General features: G+C 44.1%; 3 protein-coding genes across 3 annotated transcripts; 2 read left to right on the top strand and 1 right to left on the bottom strand.

Annotated features, from left to right (window-relative positions):
* The first annotated feature begins 1362 nt into the window (after window positions 1–1362).
* LOC127763416 (putative lipase C4A8.10) lies at window positions 1363–5103 on the top strand. The gene is made up of 10 exons (XM_052288109.1): window positions 1363–1823; window positions 1924–1991; window positions 2589–2659; window positions 2813–3064; window positions 3381–3544; window positions 3639–3694; window positions 3800–3852; window positions 3952–4069; window positions 4292–4389; window positions 4768–5103. Exons 1-10 carry the CDS (start codon window positions 1384–1386, stop codon window positions 4837–4839), a joined length of 1392 nt encoding a protein of 463 aa, XP_052144069.1. The 5' UTR covers window positions 1363–1383; the 3' UTR covers window positions 4840–5103.
* Window positions 5104–5246: 143 nt separating this feature from the next.
* LOC127763415 (U-box domain-containing protein 52-like) lies at window positions 5247–10603 on the top strand. The gene is made up of 8 exons (XM_052288108.1): window positions 5247–5856; window positions 5945–6039; window positions 6125–6246; window positions 6354–6611; window positions 7287–7548; window positions 7666–7767; window positions 8827–10047; window positions 10146–10603. The coding sequence occupies exons 1-8, from the start codon at window positions 5682–5684 to the stop codon at window positions 10236–10238; spliced, it is 2328 nt and encodes a 775-aa protein (XP_052144068.1). The 5' UTR covers window positions 5247–5681; the 3' UTR covers window positions 10239–10603.
* Window positions 10604–13761: 3158 nt separating this feature from the next.
* LOC127764667 (mitogen-activated protein kinase kinase 5-like) lies at window positions 13762–15345 on the bottom strand. Its single transcript, XM_052289575.1, has one exon. The coding sequence runs from the start codon at window positions 15216–15218 to the stop codon at window positions 14109–14111; it is 1110 nt and encodes a 369-aa protein (XP_052145535.1). The 5' UTR covers window positions 15219–15345; the 3' UTR covers window positions 13762–14108.
* Between the last annotated feature and the right edge of the window lie 6452 nt (window positions 15346–21797).

Below are 21797 nucleotides of genomic sequence, written 5' to 3' on the forward strand. Positions count from 1 at the left end.
TTCGTTTCCTGCTGCTGTTGATCGATGCAGCATTAAACAATGAGCAAAAACAGTGGCAAATTGGGCTGGATTTCATACTCATACTATATTCATCGTTTTGAGAAAATAAAACATGTACAAATTAGTATTACCTCCGTTCTAAAATATAACAACCTATGACTAAAAGGATCATATCCTAGTACTACACGATCTTAAGTTACTGTATTTTAGAATGGAGAGAATACTATAATTGTAGAGATTTGCTGCAAACAGTGCCTACTATCTCTCTCTTAAAAAAGTACTATTGTTGAAAACAGTACTACTCTATCCGTTTTACAATGTAAGATTTTCTAGCATTGTACACATTCATATAGATGCTAATAAATCTAGACACTAATATATATATATATATATTCATTAGCATTTATAGGGACTGTCTAGACATTTGTCGTGTGATTTTTAAGAAAAAATCACCCGAATTTTTTCTCCCCTCAGATCTGCATCCAACGGTAAAAAAAAAAAACAGTACAGATAAACCGTCCAGGTAGCCTGTGATTGTGCTTGTTAGTACAGTAGTATTCAGTAAAGATTAATACAAATGTTACATTTATAACTAAAATTACAGTGTTTTATAACTAAAATTACATTTGTAAAAACAGTAGATATGACATGTAGGTACACTGTAATTTTAGTACAAGTGCACTGTAAATTTTGTTAACTAGAATATTTGTCGTTTTAGTACAAATACATTGCTTGAGAAACCATGTAGATATTTGAAGTGTTAAATGTTGTATTTATAACTAAATTACAGTGCTTTATAACTAAAATTACATTTGTAAAAGTAGTAGATATGGCATGTAAGTGCACTGTATTTTCAGTACAAGTGTATTGTAATTTTAGTACAAAGTGCATTGTAAATTTTGGTACTAGAAAAAGAAAGAAAGAAATAGAGCGAAGAAATAAATGGCTACTGATATGCGTGATGTACAGAAATCCATCAATACAAAGTCAGGTTGACTCGGTCATGGACTCAACTGACCCTGCTTTTGCGCAAATCTTGGAAAACATCGTGCGGCTAGAAAAACGTCAAATCCTATGAAAAAAATCACTCGACAAATATTTAGCAAAATCGTTTGTGAATTGGACTGGATCAATCTCTGATGGGCCTTTAGCCCATTACTACCAAACCCAAGAGTCCAATACACCTCAAGCCCAATAGCTCGTAGCGGCCCACGCAATAATTCAATGACCGCGAAAGCCAACCACCCAGTACGCCCCAGTGCATCCCAGCCGCTCGATGCGAATCCACCATCCAATCACCACCGTCCATTCCACCAAAAAAAAGGTCTCCGCGATTCGGAACCGTCGATGTGGGCCCCACACACACCTCGCAGCCAACCGGAAATGCCCGCGTCTTCCAGACTCAACCCCTCCTCCGCCACGTGCTCCCTCGCCGCCGCCTCCGCCTCCGCCTCCGCCTCGCCTCGCCGCCGCGGCCGCGGCCGGCGGCCCGCCTCCGCGATGGGCCAGGCCCCGAGCTCGCCGCCGGGGCCGGGGCGCAGCCGCAGCCGCGGAATCTCGAGATGGCCGCCGCCGCCGCCGTCGCTGCAGGGGCTCCGCCTCGACCTAGGGTTGCTGCTTGGCCGCAAGGCGAGGACGAGGTCCGGGGGCGGGAAGCTGGACCTGGCGAACTGGCTGAGGTGCTTCGTGGCGCCTCCCCTGCCGCAGCCTTCGGAGGCGGAGGCGAGCGCCGAGGGGAGGGACGCGGGGAACCGCGAGGAGGAGGAGGCCGGGAATGAGGAGGCCGATCACCTCGTCGTCATGGTCAACGGGCTGTACGGGAGGTGTGCGTGCGATTGCACTGCTCTTTTTTTTTGGCATAGTATTGTGTTGTTTTATGCTTTCCTATTACTAGCTAATTGCATAATTTGGTGCTTTGGGCAGTTCGGCGGATTGGAAATTTGCTGCAGAGCAGTTTGTGAAGAGGCTGCCGGGGAAAGTCTTCGTGCATCGTGAGTTTATACAACTCGATTAGTTACTGGCTTATTTGTACCATTTCCATTATCTGAAAATAAAAAGTTACTGCTTTTCAATTTTGCTCCCGTGTAAGTGTTTAATCTAGAGGGTCTTGTGGAATTGGTTTTGCCTGCACATTACAAAATGTCTTCAATCTGGAAGTGCAAATGCAATGCATTGCATTTCCACAAACAGGCATCAAGCTAGTTAGAAAAAAAATCGTGATTTGGTTGTGCACTGAAGATGTGAACTTTGTGCAATTTAGATTACAGAAAGCTTCTGTTTAACCAGGGTGTGGATAGTGTGAAATCCCTCTCAAGTTTCCGTTAAGCTGGGGTGTACCTTGTTTGAAATTCCTCGTAAGACTAGCTGTTTCAATCACAGTCTGAAATTTGCGGAGCAAGTACCATATTAGCATGATGTGCATTGATGCAGCCAAACTTCACTTGCAAAGCTGCACTCCAGATTTAGTTGCTGTTCTCCCATGTCTATACCTCATACTGCCCAGTTGATTTGCTATGTCCTAAGCAGTAATAGTTGATCGGCCTACATAAACATACACCTTCCGTGTCTAACTAAATTTCTTGAAACAGGCAGTCAGTGCAACCATTCAAAGTTAACATATGATGGAGTCGACTTGATGGGAGAAAGGTTAGCTGAAGAGGTACAGGCGTACAGCCAACTTCATTGTACCAACTGTTTATACATCTACTAGTTCATGGTCACTGTAATCAGTAGAACACTTTATCATCGCACTTTATATGAAGTTGCAGTTTAATACAAAGGGTGCCTAATGGCACTAATATTTAATACTCAGGTTCGACAAGTTGTTCAGAGGAGAAGTAACCTGCAGAAGATCTCTTTTGTTGCCCATTCACTTGGTGGTTTAGTTACAAGATATGCAATTGGAAAACTGTATGATCCATCAATAAATGAAGAGGCTTCTCTTGATAAAGAAAACTTCTCAAATGAACTGAGAACATCTGATGGTGGTAAAATAGCTGGTTTGGAGCCAATAAATTTTATTGCAGTTGCTACTCCACACTTGGGATCAAGGTGGAATAAACAAGTAAGTTGTCCAGATTATGTGTTTGTTGTGTGTTTGACATGTTTATCTCTCATCTGATTGTTAGCTTTTGCATTCTCAATTTGAATCCTTAGAACCTTGTAACCACCAAACTTATATCATATGGCCTATTGATCTAGGAAAACATTCCGTAAACTGAACCCCATGTTGATTTTTATTCAGCTCTGAACTCATGGAGTACTTCGTTAAACCTTCCTTGATAATTTTTTTGGGATTTTGTACGTATGAATTCAATAAGAAAATAGTATGAATAAATAGAATAAACCTGATCCTACTCTTTCATTTGTGTTCTTGACAGCTTCCCTTCCTTTTTGGTGTTCCACTTTTGGAGCGAACTGCTGCAGTAACTGCACATTTTATAGTTGGGAGAACAGGGAAACATTTATTCCTTACAGACTCAGATGATGGGAAGCCCCCACTTCTCCTACGAATGGCTGAAGACTGTGATGATGGAAAATTCATGTACATATCCAGCAATTGGTGCAATCTACTATATTTTTATGTATAACATATCTATTTCCATGTACCATGCTTGACATGTTGTTGCTTTGTGCAGGTCTGCGCTGCGCTCTTTTAAGCGCCGTGTTGCCTATGCAAATGTAACATATGATCGTATCCTACCAATGTCCCACTTTACTTACTTTTTTTTTCCTTTTTTGGTATTCTCTTGAACTCAAGGCAACTTTGGTTGCTTGTGTCCTTAACATGTTGGTAAAGATATAGTTGGCTGGAGAACATCATCAATTCGGCGTCAGCACGAATTACCTAAAGTAAATTACCATTTAACCTTTTCAATTTAGGAGGCAGTACAATGTTGCTGTGCTTTTATGCTCACTACATTAATAATCTGGCCTGTTTATGCATCTCAGTTGCAGTTAACACCAAGTGATAAAAAGTATCCACATATTATCCATGTTGACAAAGGAAATTCAGAGTATCATCAGCAAGAGGAATCTGTAGAAGCTTCACTTACAGATAGCATGGAAGGTAAGAATAACTATAACATATATATATCAATAGGCAAGCTTGGTTTTGATGCTCTCTAAATTCAGGAGACTCTTGCTCTGTGTAAAGTGCACATAAGCTTTATTGACGCATCGAACTAAAATGGTGTTAATAGTAGAGGCATCTATAACAAACCCACGAACTTAAATTTGTTTCTATGTTTCCTGCTAGCTGTGCAATGAGACTTTACTCCTACTGTTACAGAAGTGATGATCCATGGCCTTACACAAGTTCCCTGGGAACGTGTTGATGTATGCTTTCATAAGAGCTGGCTAAGATACAATGCCCACCACAATATCCAGGTATCTTCTGCTAGTCCCGCACCTCTGTTGCCAATAGTTACTGAATAATATAATCGGCACTCCTGCAGATTCTTTTTGTGAAACATAATCTAAGACTGATAACTGACCAGTAATTGGTAGTTGAACTATTAACTGCAAGGCAATGTGGCTGCTGGGGTTTTGCGTAAGGACCTTCTATGTTATAGTAGCTTCTATGTGCATTCAGTAGTTATGGACAAATACTGTTGTCGATAGATAGCCCTTCATGGTTCACTATATTTCTCTTCTTCTTGGTTCCACAATCTTAAGAGAGAGGATTTTCCCGCATGATTTATCTGATGATATCTTAAGAGAGAGAGAGAATTCTAAACATTTGATGTAAGCTGATGCTTGGTGCAGGTTAGGATCCATCCTGTTAATTCAGACGGCGAAGACGTAATCTACCATTTGATAGACAATTTTCTAGTGTAGCTAAATTTCGATGAATTATTGATAAATAACAGCCTTTTATACGGTGGGTTAACTCCATTGTACCACTCTAGTTAGGTGATGACACCCGTGGACCAACATGCCTGGTTCATTAGATCACACGTGATGTAAGGTTATCATTTATCGGAGCCTGGGTGCCTCTGATTTGTTGTCTTGTAGTGTAACTGTGTAAGGATAAGTGTTAGATTGTTAATAGTGTAAATGTCGGTGTAATATTTTTTGTACATATAAATTTTATAAACTTGACTGCCTCTGGTTGTATATGCAGTTCTCTGAATAAAGATGCTCTTTATGCAATTCTCCTGCTGGTTCTGTGTTAATTTTGGCTTAGTGGTAATATAAAGCAGGAGTGCCCTTGTCAATGATTTGAGACCGACACACATAATCCTATGATCTGTACATCTGTTGTCATCAGTATATATATACCATCGCTGTCTGTTTTGTAGTGTAGGCCAAAAAAGGAGAGAGGAAGCATTGGTGGTCATCCGTTAACCCAGCAGGTAAAAGAAGACAAGGAACAAGATAAGCGTTTTAAACTCGTTTCCAAGTAGGACGTGTTTATTAATAGTCAATACAGGTCAGAGGAACAGGAGCAAAGGTCTAAATGAGATCCCCATGCTCTATCATGAACAATGGCCTTCCCTCCCCATTTCAATCTTTCAGTGGATGAACAATCAACCAGCAGAGTTTTTCTGAAGACATTGGTAGCAGAGCTGTGCGCAGGAAGGAAAATGGCATGGAACTAGTACAGGATAGCAAAAAGCTTCGAGCACTAGAGCAACGAGGAAGGGGGAACTAAATTGGTTAATCGGTTAGCCCTGGCAATGGGCAAGGACGGCGGCGACCCCGGCGGCGGCGGCGGCGGCGGGTACCCGCTGGTGGCGGTGTGCATCGACAAGGACAAGAACAGCCAGAACGCCCTCAAGTACGCCACGGAGTCGCTCGCCCACAAGGGCCAGACCATCGTGCTCGTCCACGTCCACACCAAGGGCTCCTCAGGCAACCACTGCATCCCCCGGACCCCCGCCGCTGAAATCTCTCGTCGGATTTCAAGTTTTTCTCTGACGATGCACGCGCGCGTGTGCAGGTGGCGTGGAGGACGCGGCCGGGTACAAGCAGCCGTCGGACCCGCAGATGAAGGACCTGTTCCTCCCGTTCCGCTGCTTCTGCACGCGGAAAGACGTAACGCGACGCGTCCATTCTCGTACGGTGCAGCATGGCGTGGTGCAATAACTAATGGGGGTTTTTCTCGTGGCTGGGCTCGCAGATCCACTGCAAGGACGTGGTGCTGGACGACCACGACGTGTCCAAGGCGATCGTCGAGTTCGCCGCGCACGCCGCCATCGAGAAGCTCGTCGTCGGCGCCACCGCCAGGGGCGGCTTCGTCAGGTAACCAACCAACCAATTCAGTCTACTCATCTCATCTCGATCGATCGACTCTCAAAAAGCAGCTGTCGAGGAAACCGGGGTGAATTTGGTTTGTGGCATTTGAAAAGATTCAAGGCGGAGATCTCGAGCAGCATCTCCAAGACGGCGCCGGACTTCAGCACCGTGTACGTCGTCTCCAAAGGCGGCAAGGTGACGTCGGTGCGGCAGGCCGTCCGCCAGGCGCCGGCCGTCTCGCCGCTCCGCACAATGATCCAGGGCCCCAAGCCCGATAACGTGTCCACGCAGAAATGGACGCCGCCGCCTCCTCCGTCCACGACGAGACCTGACATCGCCGGGACACCGAAGATACAGGACAACTTCATTATGTAAGTCGAGGGGAAAGTATTTTCTATGCCTAGACGTCACGACACCTAGGTGTATGTATGCGGTTTAAATAATAATATAAAAAATCATAAAATTTGACGAGATAGATTGTGTATATAAAACATTATACAAACTTGCAAATATAAATTTGATTTACATATAAAGAAATAAAAATAACAAATTTTATATGCATTGTACATGTAATATTAACTACTTCCTCTGTTTTATAATGTTTTATATTATAAGATTTCCTATCATTGCCTACATTCATATATATGGTAATAAATATATATGTGTGGGGGGGGGCAATGTTAGAAAGTCTTATAACCTGAAATTGATGTAGTATATATCTTTTTTTAAGGAACATAATATTACTATCTGATTTAGTCTAGATGTCTTGTATGTTTGTCTATAAAATTATATCATCTTAATTGATATTATTTTTTAAATCTTTTTTCTATAACTATTTGAGTAGTATGCAAATAACGGGTGCCGACACCTAGATGTAGAAAAACTCATTCCGTAAGCTTAAGCTAGTTTCTATAACTATTTGAGCAGTATACAAATAACGGGTGCTGACACCTAGATGTAGAAAAACTCTTTCCGTAAGCTTAAGCTAGGGGGGAAGAATGGATGAGAAACAAGAAGCTAAGCTTGTGGCATTTGTGTGGAGACAGGTCGCCGTTCGCGAGGGGGGCGAACACGTCGGTGAGGAAGGCGTTCCCGGACTACTCGATGCCGGAGTCGTCGGACATCTCCTTCATCAGCTCCGGCCCTCGCCGGAGCTTGGACCGGTACCCGCCGCGGCTGTCGTCCGGGTCGGACGCCCACGACCACCACAGCTTCGAGGCGACGCGGCCGCCCAGCATGTGGGGTGGCGACTCCTTCGGCAGCGACTCCCAGTCCAGCAACTCCTCCTTCGCTTCCTCCCTTCCCATGGTACACACAATAATGCAAGCTAGCTAGCTACAGGCTAGATTTTTGTTTGCATCAGATGAGATTTCGTCGCCATGATCGATCGTTGTGATCGATCTCTCACGAACGTACATATACCAGGAGGACATGGAGGCCGAGATGAAGCGGCTGCGGCTTGAGCTCAAGCAGACCATGGACATGTACAGCACCGCGTGCAAGGAGGCTCTCACGGCAAAACAGAAGGTTAGTGAAATGATGAATGATGAATGTATTAACCAAGAACTTGAGCTTTGCAATGCAATCACATTTTCCCATGTTAGGGGAAGTGGATTTTTTACCTCGAGGGGACATCCCCTCTTTTATGCATGTCGTTCAAAAATTTATCAAAATTTTTTAAAAGTTTATCGAGATAGATCAATATATGATATATCTTTTTACAAACATACGAGTTAAAATTCGACTAATATAATTCGAAACAAAAATAACTAATTTAACCGTGAATTAGGCGCTCTATTCATAGTCAAATTTGTTAATATTTTTGTTTCTACTTGTATAAGTTGAATTTGAATTTACATGTTTGTGAAGTGACATATCACATATTAACTATCATACTATTTTTTGAAAAAAAATAATGACTTTTTAAATAACAGGCAAAAATGAGGAAATATTCCCTTATGGCCCCTTTGAACTGGAGGAAAAACATAGGAATTTTGGAGGATTTCAATCCTATAGGAAAATTTCCTATGAAGCCCTTTGAAACAAAGGATTGAATCCTATCCAATCTTTTAGAATTCCTATGGAATGGACAATCCTATAAAGATTTTGGAGTGAATTTAATAAGAGCTTCAACCCCTTGGTAACTTTACTTTGAGTCTATCTCTCATCCAATTCCTGTGTTTTTCATGTGGTTCAATCAAACGGTCATTCCTATATTTTTTTTCTGTGTTTTGCAATCCTCTATTTTATACTTACATCCAAGGTTTTAAATCTCCCGCTAAACTGCCGCTATCTCCCGCTATAGCTGTTTGAGAAGGGTTCTAGCTATTTGCACTCATGTACAATTTAGCCGCTATAGCTCCATTTAGCCTGCTATAGCTGCCGCTATAGCTGTTTGAGAAGATAATCGCTAAATGTCTTAGCCCGCTATTTAAAACATTGCTTACATCCATATCAAAATCTTATGTTTTTTCTATTTCTACGTTTTCTCAATCCTGTGATTTGAGTTTTCCCGTGTTATGTTACATTTGGTTTGTTGGAAGTTGAGATGAGTTGATGTGATGGAGTGTTTGATGATACGTGCAGGCGATGGAGCTGCAGCGCTGGAAGACGGAAGAGGAGCAGCGGTCGCACGAGACGCGGCTGACGGAGGAGTCGGCCATGGCGCTGATCGAGCAGGAGAAGGCGAAGGCGAGGGCGGCCATCGAGGCGGCGGAGGCGTCGCAGCGGCTGGCGGAGATGGAGGCGCAGAAGCGGATCAGCGCGGAGATGAAGGCGCTCAAGGAGACCGAGGAGCGGCTCAAGTCCATGGGCGGCGGCGGCTCGCGCGGCGCGGTCCGGTACCGCAAGTACACCATCGAGGAGATCGAGCTCGCCACCGAGCACTTCGCCGACGGCCGCAAGATCGGCGAGGGCGGCTATGGCCCGGTGTACAAGGGCCACCTGGACCACACGCCGGTGGCCATCAAGGTGCTCCGCCCCGACGCCGCCCAGGGGAGGTCGCAGTTCAACCAGGAGGTGGAGGTGCTCAGCTGCATCCGCCACCCCAACATGGTGCTCCTCCTCGGCGCGTGCCCGGAGTACGGCTGCCTCGTCTACGAGTACATGGCCAACGGCAGCCTCGACGACTGCCTGTTCCGGCGCGGCGGCGGCCCGGTCATCCCGTGGCAGCACCGCTTCCGCATCGCCGCCGAGATCGCCACCGGCTTGCTCTTCCTCCACCAGACCAAGCCCGAGCCGCTCGTCCACCGCGACCTCAAGCCGGGCAACATCCTCCTCGACCGCAACTACGTCAGCAAGATCAGCGACGTCGGCCTCGCCCGCCTCGTCCCGCCCTCCGTCGCCGACAGCGTCACGCAGTGCCACATGACGTCGGCGGCGGGGACCTTCTGCTACATCGACCCGGAGTACCAGCAGACGGGCATGCTCGGCGTCAAGTCGGACGTCTACTCCCTCGGCGTCATGCTGCTCCAGATCGTCACCGCGAAGCCGCCCATGGGGCTCACCCACCACGTCGCGCGCGCGCTCGACCACGGCACCATCGTCGACATGCTCGACCCGGCCGTCCACGACTGGCCCGTCGACGAGGCGCGCTGCTTCGCCGAGATATCCATCCGCTGCTGCGAGCTCCGCCGGAAGGACCGCCCCGACCTCGCCACCGTCGTGCTCCCGGAGCTCAACCGCCTCCGGGCCCTCGGCGAGGACAACATGCAGCTCTGCAACACCATGAGCGGCGGCGGCCGGAGCAGCATGCACAGCTCGCCCTACAACAGCAACTCCTCCATGCATCAACCTCATCGACAAACCGTAAGATCAATCCATCCACCATCTCCTGCAAATCTCGTTGCAACTTGCAAGCAAGAACATCAATTGAATCTTTGTTGCTGCATCTGATTAATCACCAGGATATGGCGATTGAGCACAGCGTAGGGAGGTCGTCGTACGACGCGGACACGAGCCAGCAAGCCATGCAGGGACGAAGGCTCAACTACAACTAAATTAAAGCTGACCTGAGTTTTGCACTACGACTGCAATAGGCGTTACTGCAAGGCTCACTTAAGCATGATTTTTATCCAATGCTTCTCCTGATTAATCTGAGTAGGAAGCTACTGTTTGTTAATGCAGAGACAGAGCCATGTTCATGCCTACATGTTGGTGTGGTTGTAAACTAGTTGTCGATCGTTTCTTGATCCTCCTGTTGTTTGTAAATGACCTGACATTTTAAAACTAATCAAAATGCTGACAGTTCATCCAGAAGCTCGGAAAAAGGGCCACCAAAGATCTGGTCTTATACAGGTTCAGCCGTCATAGCTACATTATCATCTGGACCGGATTTCTTCTGTTCATATCTTTGAGCTACACTTGTTTCCTGTTAATTTATCATGTGCGACATGCTGCATAATAGTACTCAACTGAATGACGTTCAGGGAGTAGTTAAGAAGAGGACATGCCGACGACCATTTCCTACTCCATCAACAATCAACAAAGACTCGTCAATTTTTTAAACGGTAAGTACAAAGAAGAAAAAGACTACTACCACTAAAGTCTGTACTGAATTGATCATGAAGGGCTGAAAGAACAAGTCAGCTCGTAGTGAATAATCTCCACTGTAGTAAAATACACAGGATAATCTACAGAAATAGCACTGAAAGTCTGAAATGATAGTATATTTTAAACAGAATTACTCCCTTCGTAAAAAAAAACTTAAGCTATAAGAGAATTTGATCTCTATTAGAACAAATGTTTGTCGAGATTTGTTGTTAGGTTAAGTTTTTTTTGGATATAGGGAGTAGTAGTATACACAAATGTGGGGGCCCTGCACTGCGACATCTCATGACTTCACGAGAGAATCGATCGAATCGAACGCGAACACCCGCAATTCTCATGACGCAGCGTGCGGCGTGCATTCATCATCAGTAGCCTTCACTGCTGTCAGAGCAGAGCAGGGCCGCATCCATATGAGATGATGATCCGTCGCCGAGGCGAAACTTCCAAACAGTGGCAGCCGAGGCGTGCCCGTACGCGTTGGATGCTAGTGCTACCGCTGCAGCTGCTGCTACTAGGGGTAGGCGCTGTTCAGCCATGGCATGTTTGTGTCAGGCACCTATCATTTCAGTTTCAGAAGAATCTGTCCTTCCGCTCCAATCAGCAGCCGCCGAGGATCTTGTGTGTCTGTGTCTGTGTTTTCCCCCTCTCTTGTCCTTCCGTTTCGTGCTTCCATTCGCAGGCCACTTCACTTCACCGTGATCGTGCGTGAAAAGACATTAACTATCCGAAACGTTTATTAGCAAATAAATTTTGTAAGTAAAACTTAGTACTACATATACATACCCTTAACAACTCAAAAGCAAATGCTACTCCCTCTATCCCAAAAAAAAGTCTAATTCTAGAAATGAATCTGGACACACTTTATAATTGGACTTTTTTTTAGGACTGAGGGAGTATAAAATAAACTATGATAAAAACAGTATATTAAATTCAAAATTAAGATTAAAATTCAATGTTTTACAAGCATAAGTATAAGCCAATCAATTTCTTTTTATTCCGCCGTTATATTTTTCTGAAATTCCTGCTTTTGAAAGTGGCATGGTTATTAATACTACTAATATCTACCGTTCTACTGGTTTGTAGATATAAATTTAGATAAGAGCATATCAAGATACATAGTTAAAATCTAGGAGTACTATATTTTTGAGACGGACATAGTACAATATTATTTAACTATAATTTGTTTGTAGGATACCAAATGAGCCACCTATCCGGTGATTAAGGTTTTAACCGTTTCCTTTAAACCATTCCCAACCCAAAACACTAGACATAGTTTTCATAAACTCCACATCATCAAGAGACTAGTACTAGACACCGCTCTTCCAATGCAAACACTAATATTTTATACTTAAATTTAATACTCCTTATCTCACATGATGTCTTGGATGTTGTGTAGAAACCATGTCTCAAGACATGGTTTTCTTCTTTTTTCTCATTTATTTACATGCCACGTCATTTTTTATCCTAGGTGTCACCTTATTTAATGCTATAGACACCATCCTAGTCATTAGATCGGGAATGGCTTGTAATCAACGTCCCCCTCCAAGTCACTGGAGTATATTCTTGAGATGTGATATTCACAACCATGTTTACTAGTACTACTGGACTACTGGAGTACTCATGAATCATAAGCAGGGCTTCTACAAAAGTAACAAAACGAATATAAATGAGTGCTCTGGATGTACTTCCCGTAGGTAATCTGTGGACGAAACATTGACTTCTCGTGCCATCTTAACTACACCAATAATGCATCATGCAAGACATACCGCATCACGCATTATAAGCAGAGGAGTACTGCGCATGCAACCATACGTGGTACGACGAAGTACTCATCATCATGTTCATGTACACTGGGAGAGATAATTAAACACCCTTTTTAACCTACTACTAAGATAGGACATAGGAGGATGAGTAATTCACACTCCTCTGTTTCTTTTGTATCATGCTGGTTCATTTTTAACTAACAGATAAACTTTTTAGAACGAAAGAAGTAATTTATAAAGTTATACTAGATAAAATCTTGCATTAGAAATCACAGTTGAATTGTTCCTCTCAGCTGGGGCGCATTGTACTCTTTGCTGCAAGTGCACTGCATCATCATCACAAGTCAGCTCATACACACACACATGAGAAGGCCGTGTCTATTTATTGTAGATGCACACTGTTCACAAACTCAATTCATACACCTCCACGAAGCAAGCAGCCCATTCGGGCCCACATGTCAGCACAGGACGGCCTGCGTACAGCATCACCACATTGATGGAGGCGACACCCTCTTGGTTGGTTCTTCTCTCTCTTGCTCTCATCTCATCTCATACCATCTCATCATCGCTTTTTCCTATGTACAGCCCCTTTCGCCGACCTACAAATCAATCTATTTGCAAGCAATTGTCACTCTCTGCACAACAGAAGCAGAGGGCCCTTCGCGGTTGCGTCCCCTGTTCTTCTTGTTCTTTTTCATGCTTTCCTTTTACTACGTGAAAATTAAGGATGTCACGCTAAAAAAAAATGACCCAAATCTATCGATGCATGCAAAGTAGTAGTAGTGCCATCCCTACAGGGGCCCCAAAAATAATGAACTGGGAAAGGGAAAAGGAGAAGAGAAGAAAAGCACAGGTTCAGAAGCAAGATACTACTCCTACTGGTAGCAAAGTGAGACAAAGAATAAAGAGCAATTCATGATTTCATTCGATCATTCTCCCATCAAAACCACCAGAGAGAGGATCAGGATTCAGGAGGAGGAGGAGGAGGAAAAAATAAAGTTGATTTGGTTCCCATTTCAAGATTTGCTTGCTCCAACCATCCATGATCCATCCAATCCAATCCAATCCACCCCCCACAATTTGCAGAATCCAAGAAGCCAGCACAGCAAAGCATCACAATGTTGTTTTGTCACCATCTTCTCCTCCTCCTGCAACTGGAGCAGATGGACACCACCACCTACTACTACTACTACTTCTACTGCTCCAATGATGATTTTAGAAAATAAATTAATTAAGAAGAAATTGCTTTCTTAACAACCCATATTATATGATGATCATTTGGAAGAACATGAACTTAACTGGAAGAAGAAGAAGAAAAAAAGAAGAAGAGATTAAAGAAAAGTTGAGGAGAGGAAGGGGAGGAGAGGAGAGGAGCTTAATTCCAGGAGCAACAGCAACAAGAGAGGGGATGATGATGAGGGTAAATCACTAAATTGTGGTGGTGGCTTGAATACCCAAAATGGCTAGGAAGAGCACTCCTAGATCCCACGTCTCAATGCCAAACCACCGTCCATCCATGGCCGAGCCGGATCAACGCCGGAATCCCATCGGAATTCATCATGACGGAGGCGGTGCGAGGGGCTGCGGCTGCGGCTGCTGCTGCTGCTGTGGCCCGGCGACGAACCGATGTTGGAGAAGCTGCGCCGCCGATGGCCGCCGCGCCGGGTTCTTCTGGAGGCAGCAGCTGATGAAGCTCTTGAACTCCGGCGAGGCGTTGGGCGGCGGCGCCGGCGAGTCGGAGTAGCAAATCGCGCACATGAGGGCGGCCCAGTCTCCCTGCTTGCCGAGATTCTCCCCGAGGGGGAACCTGCCCATGTAGAACTCGAGAATGCTCAGGCCGAAGCTCCAGATGTCGCCGGCGTAGCCGTCGTAGGCGCCGTCGTTGAGGTCGGTGTTGATGCGCTCGGGGCTCATGTAGGCGATGGTCCCGACGGAGGAGTTGCAGGGGTCCATGGTCTGGTTGAGGATGCGGCCGACGCCGAAGTCGGCGATCTTGACGCGGCGGCCGGAGTCGATGAGGAGGTTGGATGGCTTGATGTCGCGGTGGACGATGTGGCGGCGGTGGAGGTAGGCGATCCCGGAGAGCACCTGGCGCGCGACGTCGGCGAGGAAGGCCTCGGAGGCGATGCGGCGGCCCTCGAGGGATCCCCCGTCCATGTACTCGAGCAGGATCTGGAGCTCGCCGGCCTGCTCGTACATGTCGTGGCACCGCACGATGGCCGGGTGCTCGGCGGTGCGGAGGATCGCGATCTCGCGCGTGATCTGCCGCCGCACGGCGTCGTCGTGGTTCCCGTAGAGCACCTTGAGCGCGTACGGCCGCCCCGTGGGGCGGTGCCGCACCATCCACACCGTCCCGCCCGCGCCGCTCCCGATGCGGCGGACGCGCTCCAGCTCCGACAGCGGCGGCGGGGCCGGCGGCGCGGAGCCGACCGAATTCGGCGGGGTGGGCACGCCGCCGAGCGAGGACGACCCGGACGACGACGTCGACGACGGCGCCGACGACGGCGGCAGCGGCAGCGGCAGCGGCACCGCGAGCGACGTGAGGTCCCGCTGCGGCAGCGGCAGCGTGAGATCCGGCCGGCGCCGCGACCTCCCCGGCGTCCCCGGCTGCTGCTGCTGCTGCTGCAGCAGCCCCGCCCGCAAGCTCGGCGGCCCGCCCGGTCGCATCGCGACGGCGGCGAGGCGCGGCGCGGCGGGTTGATTGGCTCGCGTCGGCGTGTGCGTTTTCTGGTGGGCTCGCGGCGTGGAGAGGACGAGGCCGATCGGGGGCAGGGAGAGGAAGAAGGATTCGAGACAGAGGAGTGTTTTTTTATAGACGAGGCCAAGTGAAGCCGTGATGGGGGTGGCAAGAAAATTATAACTTCCTTTTCCCCCTTTTTCTTTTCTCTCTGGTTTTACAAATCAGACGAGTCAGTTTTTGTTGTGTTTCGTATTGCCGTGTTCCAAGTGATAGTTCAACGTTTTGTGGACCTCGGTAAATTTTCTTTTTGGTGTTAAAAAAACTAGCAGCACTCCTGCGCAGATTACGCGGCTAGCATCATTATATTTTCTCTCATATAATAGCATGTATGTTTTCTCAATCTAATATATTAAAATAACAACATAGTTTTAAATTTTGTACTAACTTTACGAAACTACTAATGTGTAATATTCATATTGTATTTTATATACGTGTTAGTTATTAATTATTTTTAATATCAAATTGTAGTAATTTGTAAATTATATTCCTATACGGACTCTAGACTCGTCTTTCAATATTTGATTTTCTTTTATTCTGAATTTTTATTCTCTGTGAATTGTATTTCTATATAGACTCTGGGCTCTTCTTCCAATATTATTTATTTTTAATTCTGAATTTTTATTATTTCTAATTGTATTTATATGTGGACTCTAAACTCATCTTTCAATATTCTTTAATTTTTAATTTCGAATTTCAGTTACTTCTAAATTATATTCATATATTGACTTTATATTCTTCTTCCCATGTTTTTTTAATTTTAAATTTTAGTTATTTGTAAATTGTATTTTTATACGAACTCTAAACTCTACTTTTAATTCTATTATGTTTATTCTGAATAGTTAGTTTTAAATTCCTATATGGACTCTATACTCTACCTTTAATATTCCTTATTTTTAATTTCGAATTTCTATAATTTCTTAATTGTATTTCTATATGGACTCTATACTCTATTTCTAATATTCCTTATTTTTAATTCTGATTTTCTATTATTTCTTAATTGTATTTCTATATGGACTCTATACTATTCTTCTAATACTCTTAATTTTTTAATTTTGAATTTCAGTTATTTATAAATTGTATTTCTATATGGACTCTAGTCTCCTCTTCCAATATTTCTTTTTTTTAATTTCGAATTTCAACTATTTCTAAATTGTATTTCTATATGGACTCTGTTTTTCTTTTTTTCCAATTAATGTGAGAATTTCTAGGCCGTGAGAGCGAACGTGGATGATCCTTTTTCTATTCCTTTAATAAGTTAATAGATAATTGGATGAGGTTACTTTTAGTTGCGATTGGCGCCAACTTTTAAACATAGCGTCATGAGAAAGTATACGTGTAGTTATTAAATACACTACTATCATATAAAAACACTCTGAAAACGGCTACGACACATTATTAACGGTGTAACATTTATTGGTCTTATTTGCCATGGTGCCTCTGTGTTGGTTTTATTATGACTAGCCCTTGAAAATCATGATTTAGCTCGTGTCCGGTGTCATAAGATAACATCACCTAGAATGCAAACTCTGAAATGTTGGTTTGAATTAGAAAAATGCATACATGTTTATGTGCATTTATAAAAGGTATTCTTCCTATCATATTTATTTCCTGTTAATAATTTTATAGCTAATTTGAGAATCCAACAATTCTTACTATTAGAAGATAAAAATGTGAGTAAATTCCACCATAATTAGGATGAAAGTTCTAATGCTCTGCTTTCATGCCCCAGCAGTTTAAAAAGAGTTACACCTAAGTTGATGTACTGGGCTGTTTTAGTTAGAAAATATTTCCGTGTCTAACTTCCAGCCTTCTAGATAAGCAAGTGGTGTCCATGCATGATTCGATTGTTTGATTTCTTGAGAAAAAAAAACAGATTAAAATGTAAGTGTAACCACCTATGCCCTCTTGTTCACATGCTATGCATATCAGGTGGGTATTAGATTATAGAACTGGAAGGCAGAGCATTTGATTTGAGAAGCCACCGGTGATCTTCCAGAATTTTTATATGATCATCATGGTTGTTAGGCTTAACGGTTTCTACTACCTAGTTCAATTGGTCAAATCCATTTCTAATGTCTTCATATTTGAAAACACACGATAAGGAAACCAGTCCAGATAAGAGTACTATACAGGGAAATTAATTAGAAAAGCTGAGTGTAAACAGAATCCACCAGCTAGATTTGGGTGTATAAAAACACCAGGAAATAATTAAACGTACAGTAGTTAGCTACTGAACCCACTATTAGAGCAGGTACAATAGCAGACTATTAGACAACTATAAACATATTTTAATGATATAAACGATAAGAGAGAAAAGCAGCGGGCTCCAAGACACACTGTTTGTATGACAGGTGGGACCATATATTAATAGCATAGTAAGCAATTATTGTATGAATTGGCTATTAGATTGGCTATAGATGAATTAGAGCTAGTAGTGGGCTGTACTACTAGACTTGCTCTTATGAGAGCTTTTTGGCCGTTGATCACCGGCCAGAGGAAATAATTTGCAGTATCACATTAGTGCATCAGTTGTTGTAAATCCCAATTGAATTTTAAATTATCAGCGTTTTCGTTACATATTTGTCCTTTATCATATGAAAGACGAATATGCACCACACACTTAATACACTTAGTTATCCACGAGGCGGTGAGCATGCAGCTTTAAACACATACTACTCGATAAACATTTTAGTGACAAATTTATGATCTAATTAAATTTCTTCACTACAAAACATTACATGAATTTATTATGGCTCGAATCATGGCTTACATTACCGTTTTCAAGGTGAAATTCGGTCCTATCAATTTACCAAAACCAAAGGAAAAAAATCGATGACTTTCCATCAACTTTGTATGAAAACTAACTAAAATAATCTATCGGAATTACGAACCTTGGTTCCAGTTAGCCCTAGTTTGGTACTAAAATGCCATGTCGAAACATGTTTCCCCTCCCCTAAAAATAGACAAAAAGAAACATGTTTAGCCTCAAATTAAACAACGCAAAACAGCTAAAATGAGAGTTAAGCATGTTTGAGACATGTTTGAATCAAAATCTTCAAAAAAAACATGTTTGAATCAACACTGGTAATTAACATCTTGTTGGTTAAGCTACTGATTGTTCCTAGTCAGGCGTGCCGCAGGAGGACAGCAACAACACCACTTCGCCGTCGCGGTTTCTCCCCTGCGAGTCTGCGACGCACAGGGACACTGACAGCCGCGCGCAGTCGCCCTGATCCTCGGGCCCACACGCCAGTGTCAGCAGGTGGGCCCCGCTAAAATTCTTGCCAGCTTGCGTGGCAGCGAATGTACGGCGTGTGGGTTTGTTTTTGCGTGGCAGCCGAGGAGGAGGGGGCTACTTGGGGATTTCGATGCTCCGATTCACAGCGCGATGAACAACGTGAGAGCGCGCCGTAAACAAACGGCTCAAAAATTACGCTCACCAACGCCCTCTGCCGGCCCCCTGCCAATTGCATCGAGATTCACAGGGGGGCAATAAATATCGTCTCATGTGGCACGTGGATTTCGGCCTCTGGAGCACCGCCTCGGGATTCACATCCAGCGGTTTTATTACTGGGTTCGGGAATTATACCATCGCCACACCGTATAACGAGCACCCCCGGAAAACTCTTTATACTATTCCTACCTTTAGGGGTATATTTGAGAAAAAGAATCATGAAAAATACTTAAAACGAAATAAGTTTTTAGCATATGATTTTCTTTCTTTAAAACATGATACAAACGTAGACGCTCACACACTTACTCTTAAGAACACACCCGCACACCGCACCTATCTTATAAATACATCTACTAGAAAACTAGCAAATATAAGTCCAATATTTTTTATGGATATATTGTCTAGCAATAAAAAAAAATAACCGTAAATACGAGCACATTGTATAATTGATTGAATATTAATTATTTTAAATTTAAAAATAATAGATTGTCATGATATTTTAAACAATGCTTCTATATTTTTTTATGCAATACACATGGCTTGACAGTTTGAAAAACATTCGTGGAAAAACGAAACAATTTTTTCAAACGAACGCTGAGCATAGTGTGAAGTACTCCGTACTCCAAGATGACGTGTCATAGAGTGTAAAACCAAGAGGGAAAAAAAAGGATAGGAGTAGATGAAACAATGAAAGGGAAAGACAAAACGAGGAGCAGGAGAGATGAAAGCGGAGCGGATAGTTTTCGTCCGCTCCGGACAAAAACGGATACGGATACCTTTCGGATCGGATAATTCTCGGATAGTTCGGATACGGATACGAATACAGATATTTTCTCTCGGATACGAATACGAATATGGTACCAGGGTTTCCGTCGGATACTGATAATAATTCGGATATCCGGTGAACGGTGCTATTCGGATATCCGCAGGACCCATGAGACATACCCCATTTCTTTCTAACTCTATAACCTTCAATATACCTTTATAGATTTTAATAGTAGTTTATCTCTTAACACTAGTCCATACTATTAATATTATTTAAATTTTAAAAAATATTTATAAATTATACCTCATTTTATATAAAATGAGCTAATTATATATGTTGATATTTGTTTCTATTAGAAGTTGAGTTGGTTTTCGTGTTCCGAGAAAAATTTGTTTTGTTTCCGTATTCGTGTCCGATCATATTCGATTCTTATTTGTATTCGAGATAATCCGTATTTGTTTCCGTATTCGAGCTATCCGTATTCGTTTTCGTATCCGGTAAAAAATATGAAAACGAATATGGTACGAGCATTATCCGTCCGTATCCGCTCCGTTTTCATCCATGAGGTAGTGCAGGTGGAGTGATGCGTGGGGGCAAACTGAAGGGGTACAACCAACGCGAGCAGCGCGGCTGCTGCCTCTCGTACTCGTCGGATTCTCTCTCGGGTCCGGAAAAGGAGGCAGCGAGAGATGGACGACGGGTGATTGATGGGACGGCTGCTGCCATGCTACGCCATACGCGCGCGACGCCACAACCAAACAACGCCTCCAATCGCGTCCTCTTCCTCGCTCATCCGTCCGCCAATTTTGCCTCGTTTCTCCTCTCTGCGTTGCGTTTCACGCTCGCAAACCGTCAACTAGAGCTAGTGGCGATCACAGAAGGAGACAGCGCGAGTGCTCACTATTCAAGCGAGGTTACTGTCTGTCTATCGCGAATGTTTTGGGCTGTTCTTCCAACGTGCGATGCGTGTGTAAGCTTTGTTGCTGAGAAGTGAGAAGAGATCAATGAACCCCTGACTTGATCAGGTCAGGATTCGCAGCAACTTTTACTTTACCCCTATCTAATCTAACGATATTGTCGTCTCGTCTTTTCGCTTATACTTACACTTATCAGCTAAAATTTAATTTTTTATCTTAAATTTAGAGTTAATTTTAGGTTTTCTCATCAAAGTTTATTTTTCAGTTGCTTTTAGATCATCAAGAACACACCTATAAAAAGTTTTATTTACAAATTATTTTTCGTTTGTAAATATGCTGTGAAAGGATAGGTCTGCTAATACCCCCACGCTACTACACGAGTACTACTACTGCATTCCTGGTGGAGATTGGAGTTCATATGTTGATTTTGACATGTGCAAAAATATCCTACTCCTACTTCAGTTAATTAATTACTACTACAACATCTACAAGTCAATTTAGCTTGTTTCCTGGAAGTTGGCCGACGACAACATCACGGCGATCCGGTACGCTCCATGTCAATGCCAGCGTGTCGCGCAGGACCTGCCACGTCACGCTCGTTTTCTTTTCTCTCTCGCTGGTGGGAGTCAACGCTGGCTTTGCCGGGTCGACGTGGCAGGCAGGCGTCCCGGATGGACCCGACCGGGTCGTCCCGGTCCGATCCGTGGGGCATCGCCTCGCATCGATCGGTCGCTTCGGCGAGAATGAGATTGTATTGCCGGGGTTGCGCGGCTGCTTCGTCGGGGGCTTCGCCGAAACGCGGCGCGCGACCGGTCGGGTTGGGTTTGGTTGGCCGCGCGGAACCCGGCAGGAAGCAGCGGCGACCGGGTCGGGGAGGGGGGCTTAGGCTTACGTGGCGCGTCCACGCACTTTGGCTCTGCACGGATATGCGTGAACGTTTCAAAGCTGACGAGGTCGTGTCACCGTTTGTTACTCACCTAACTAACTGCCTGCCTAACATGGGCCAAGTTTAGTTCCAAAATTTTTCTTCAAACTTTCAATTTTTCTATCACATCAAATCTTTCCTACACACATAAACTTTCAACTTTTCTGTCACATCGTTCTAATTTCAACCAAATTTCTAATTTTAGCGTGAACTAAACACACCCATGATATAGTACTAGGAGTAAGGGGCGAAACGCTCAATGGATTGGACGGCCAAAGATCCTTGGATCCGATTGATATTCAGTGTCTGTTTGGTACAGCTCCAACTCCTAAATTTAGCTCTAGGAGTTAGGTCTGGAGTGGAGTTGTGGAGCTGTCTAAACCCAGCTCCACAACTCTAGTTTATTTTGTGATAGAGCTCCACCCAACTCTACTCCCGTTTTGG

The sequence above is a fragment of the Oryza glaberrima genome, chromosome 2 (assembly GCF_000147395.1).
Source record: "Oryza glaberrima chromosome 2, OglaRS2, whole genome shotgun sequence".
Classification (NCBI taxonomy): domain Eukaryota; kingdom Viridiplantae; phylum Streptophyta; class Magnoliopsida; order Poales; family Poaceae; genus Oryza; species Oryza glaberrima.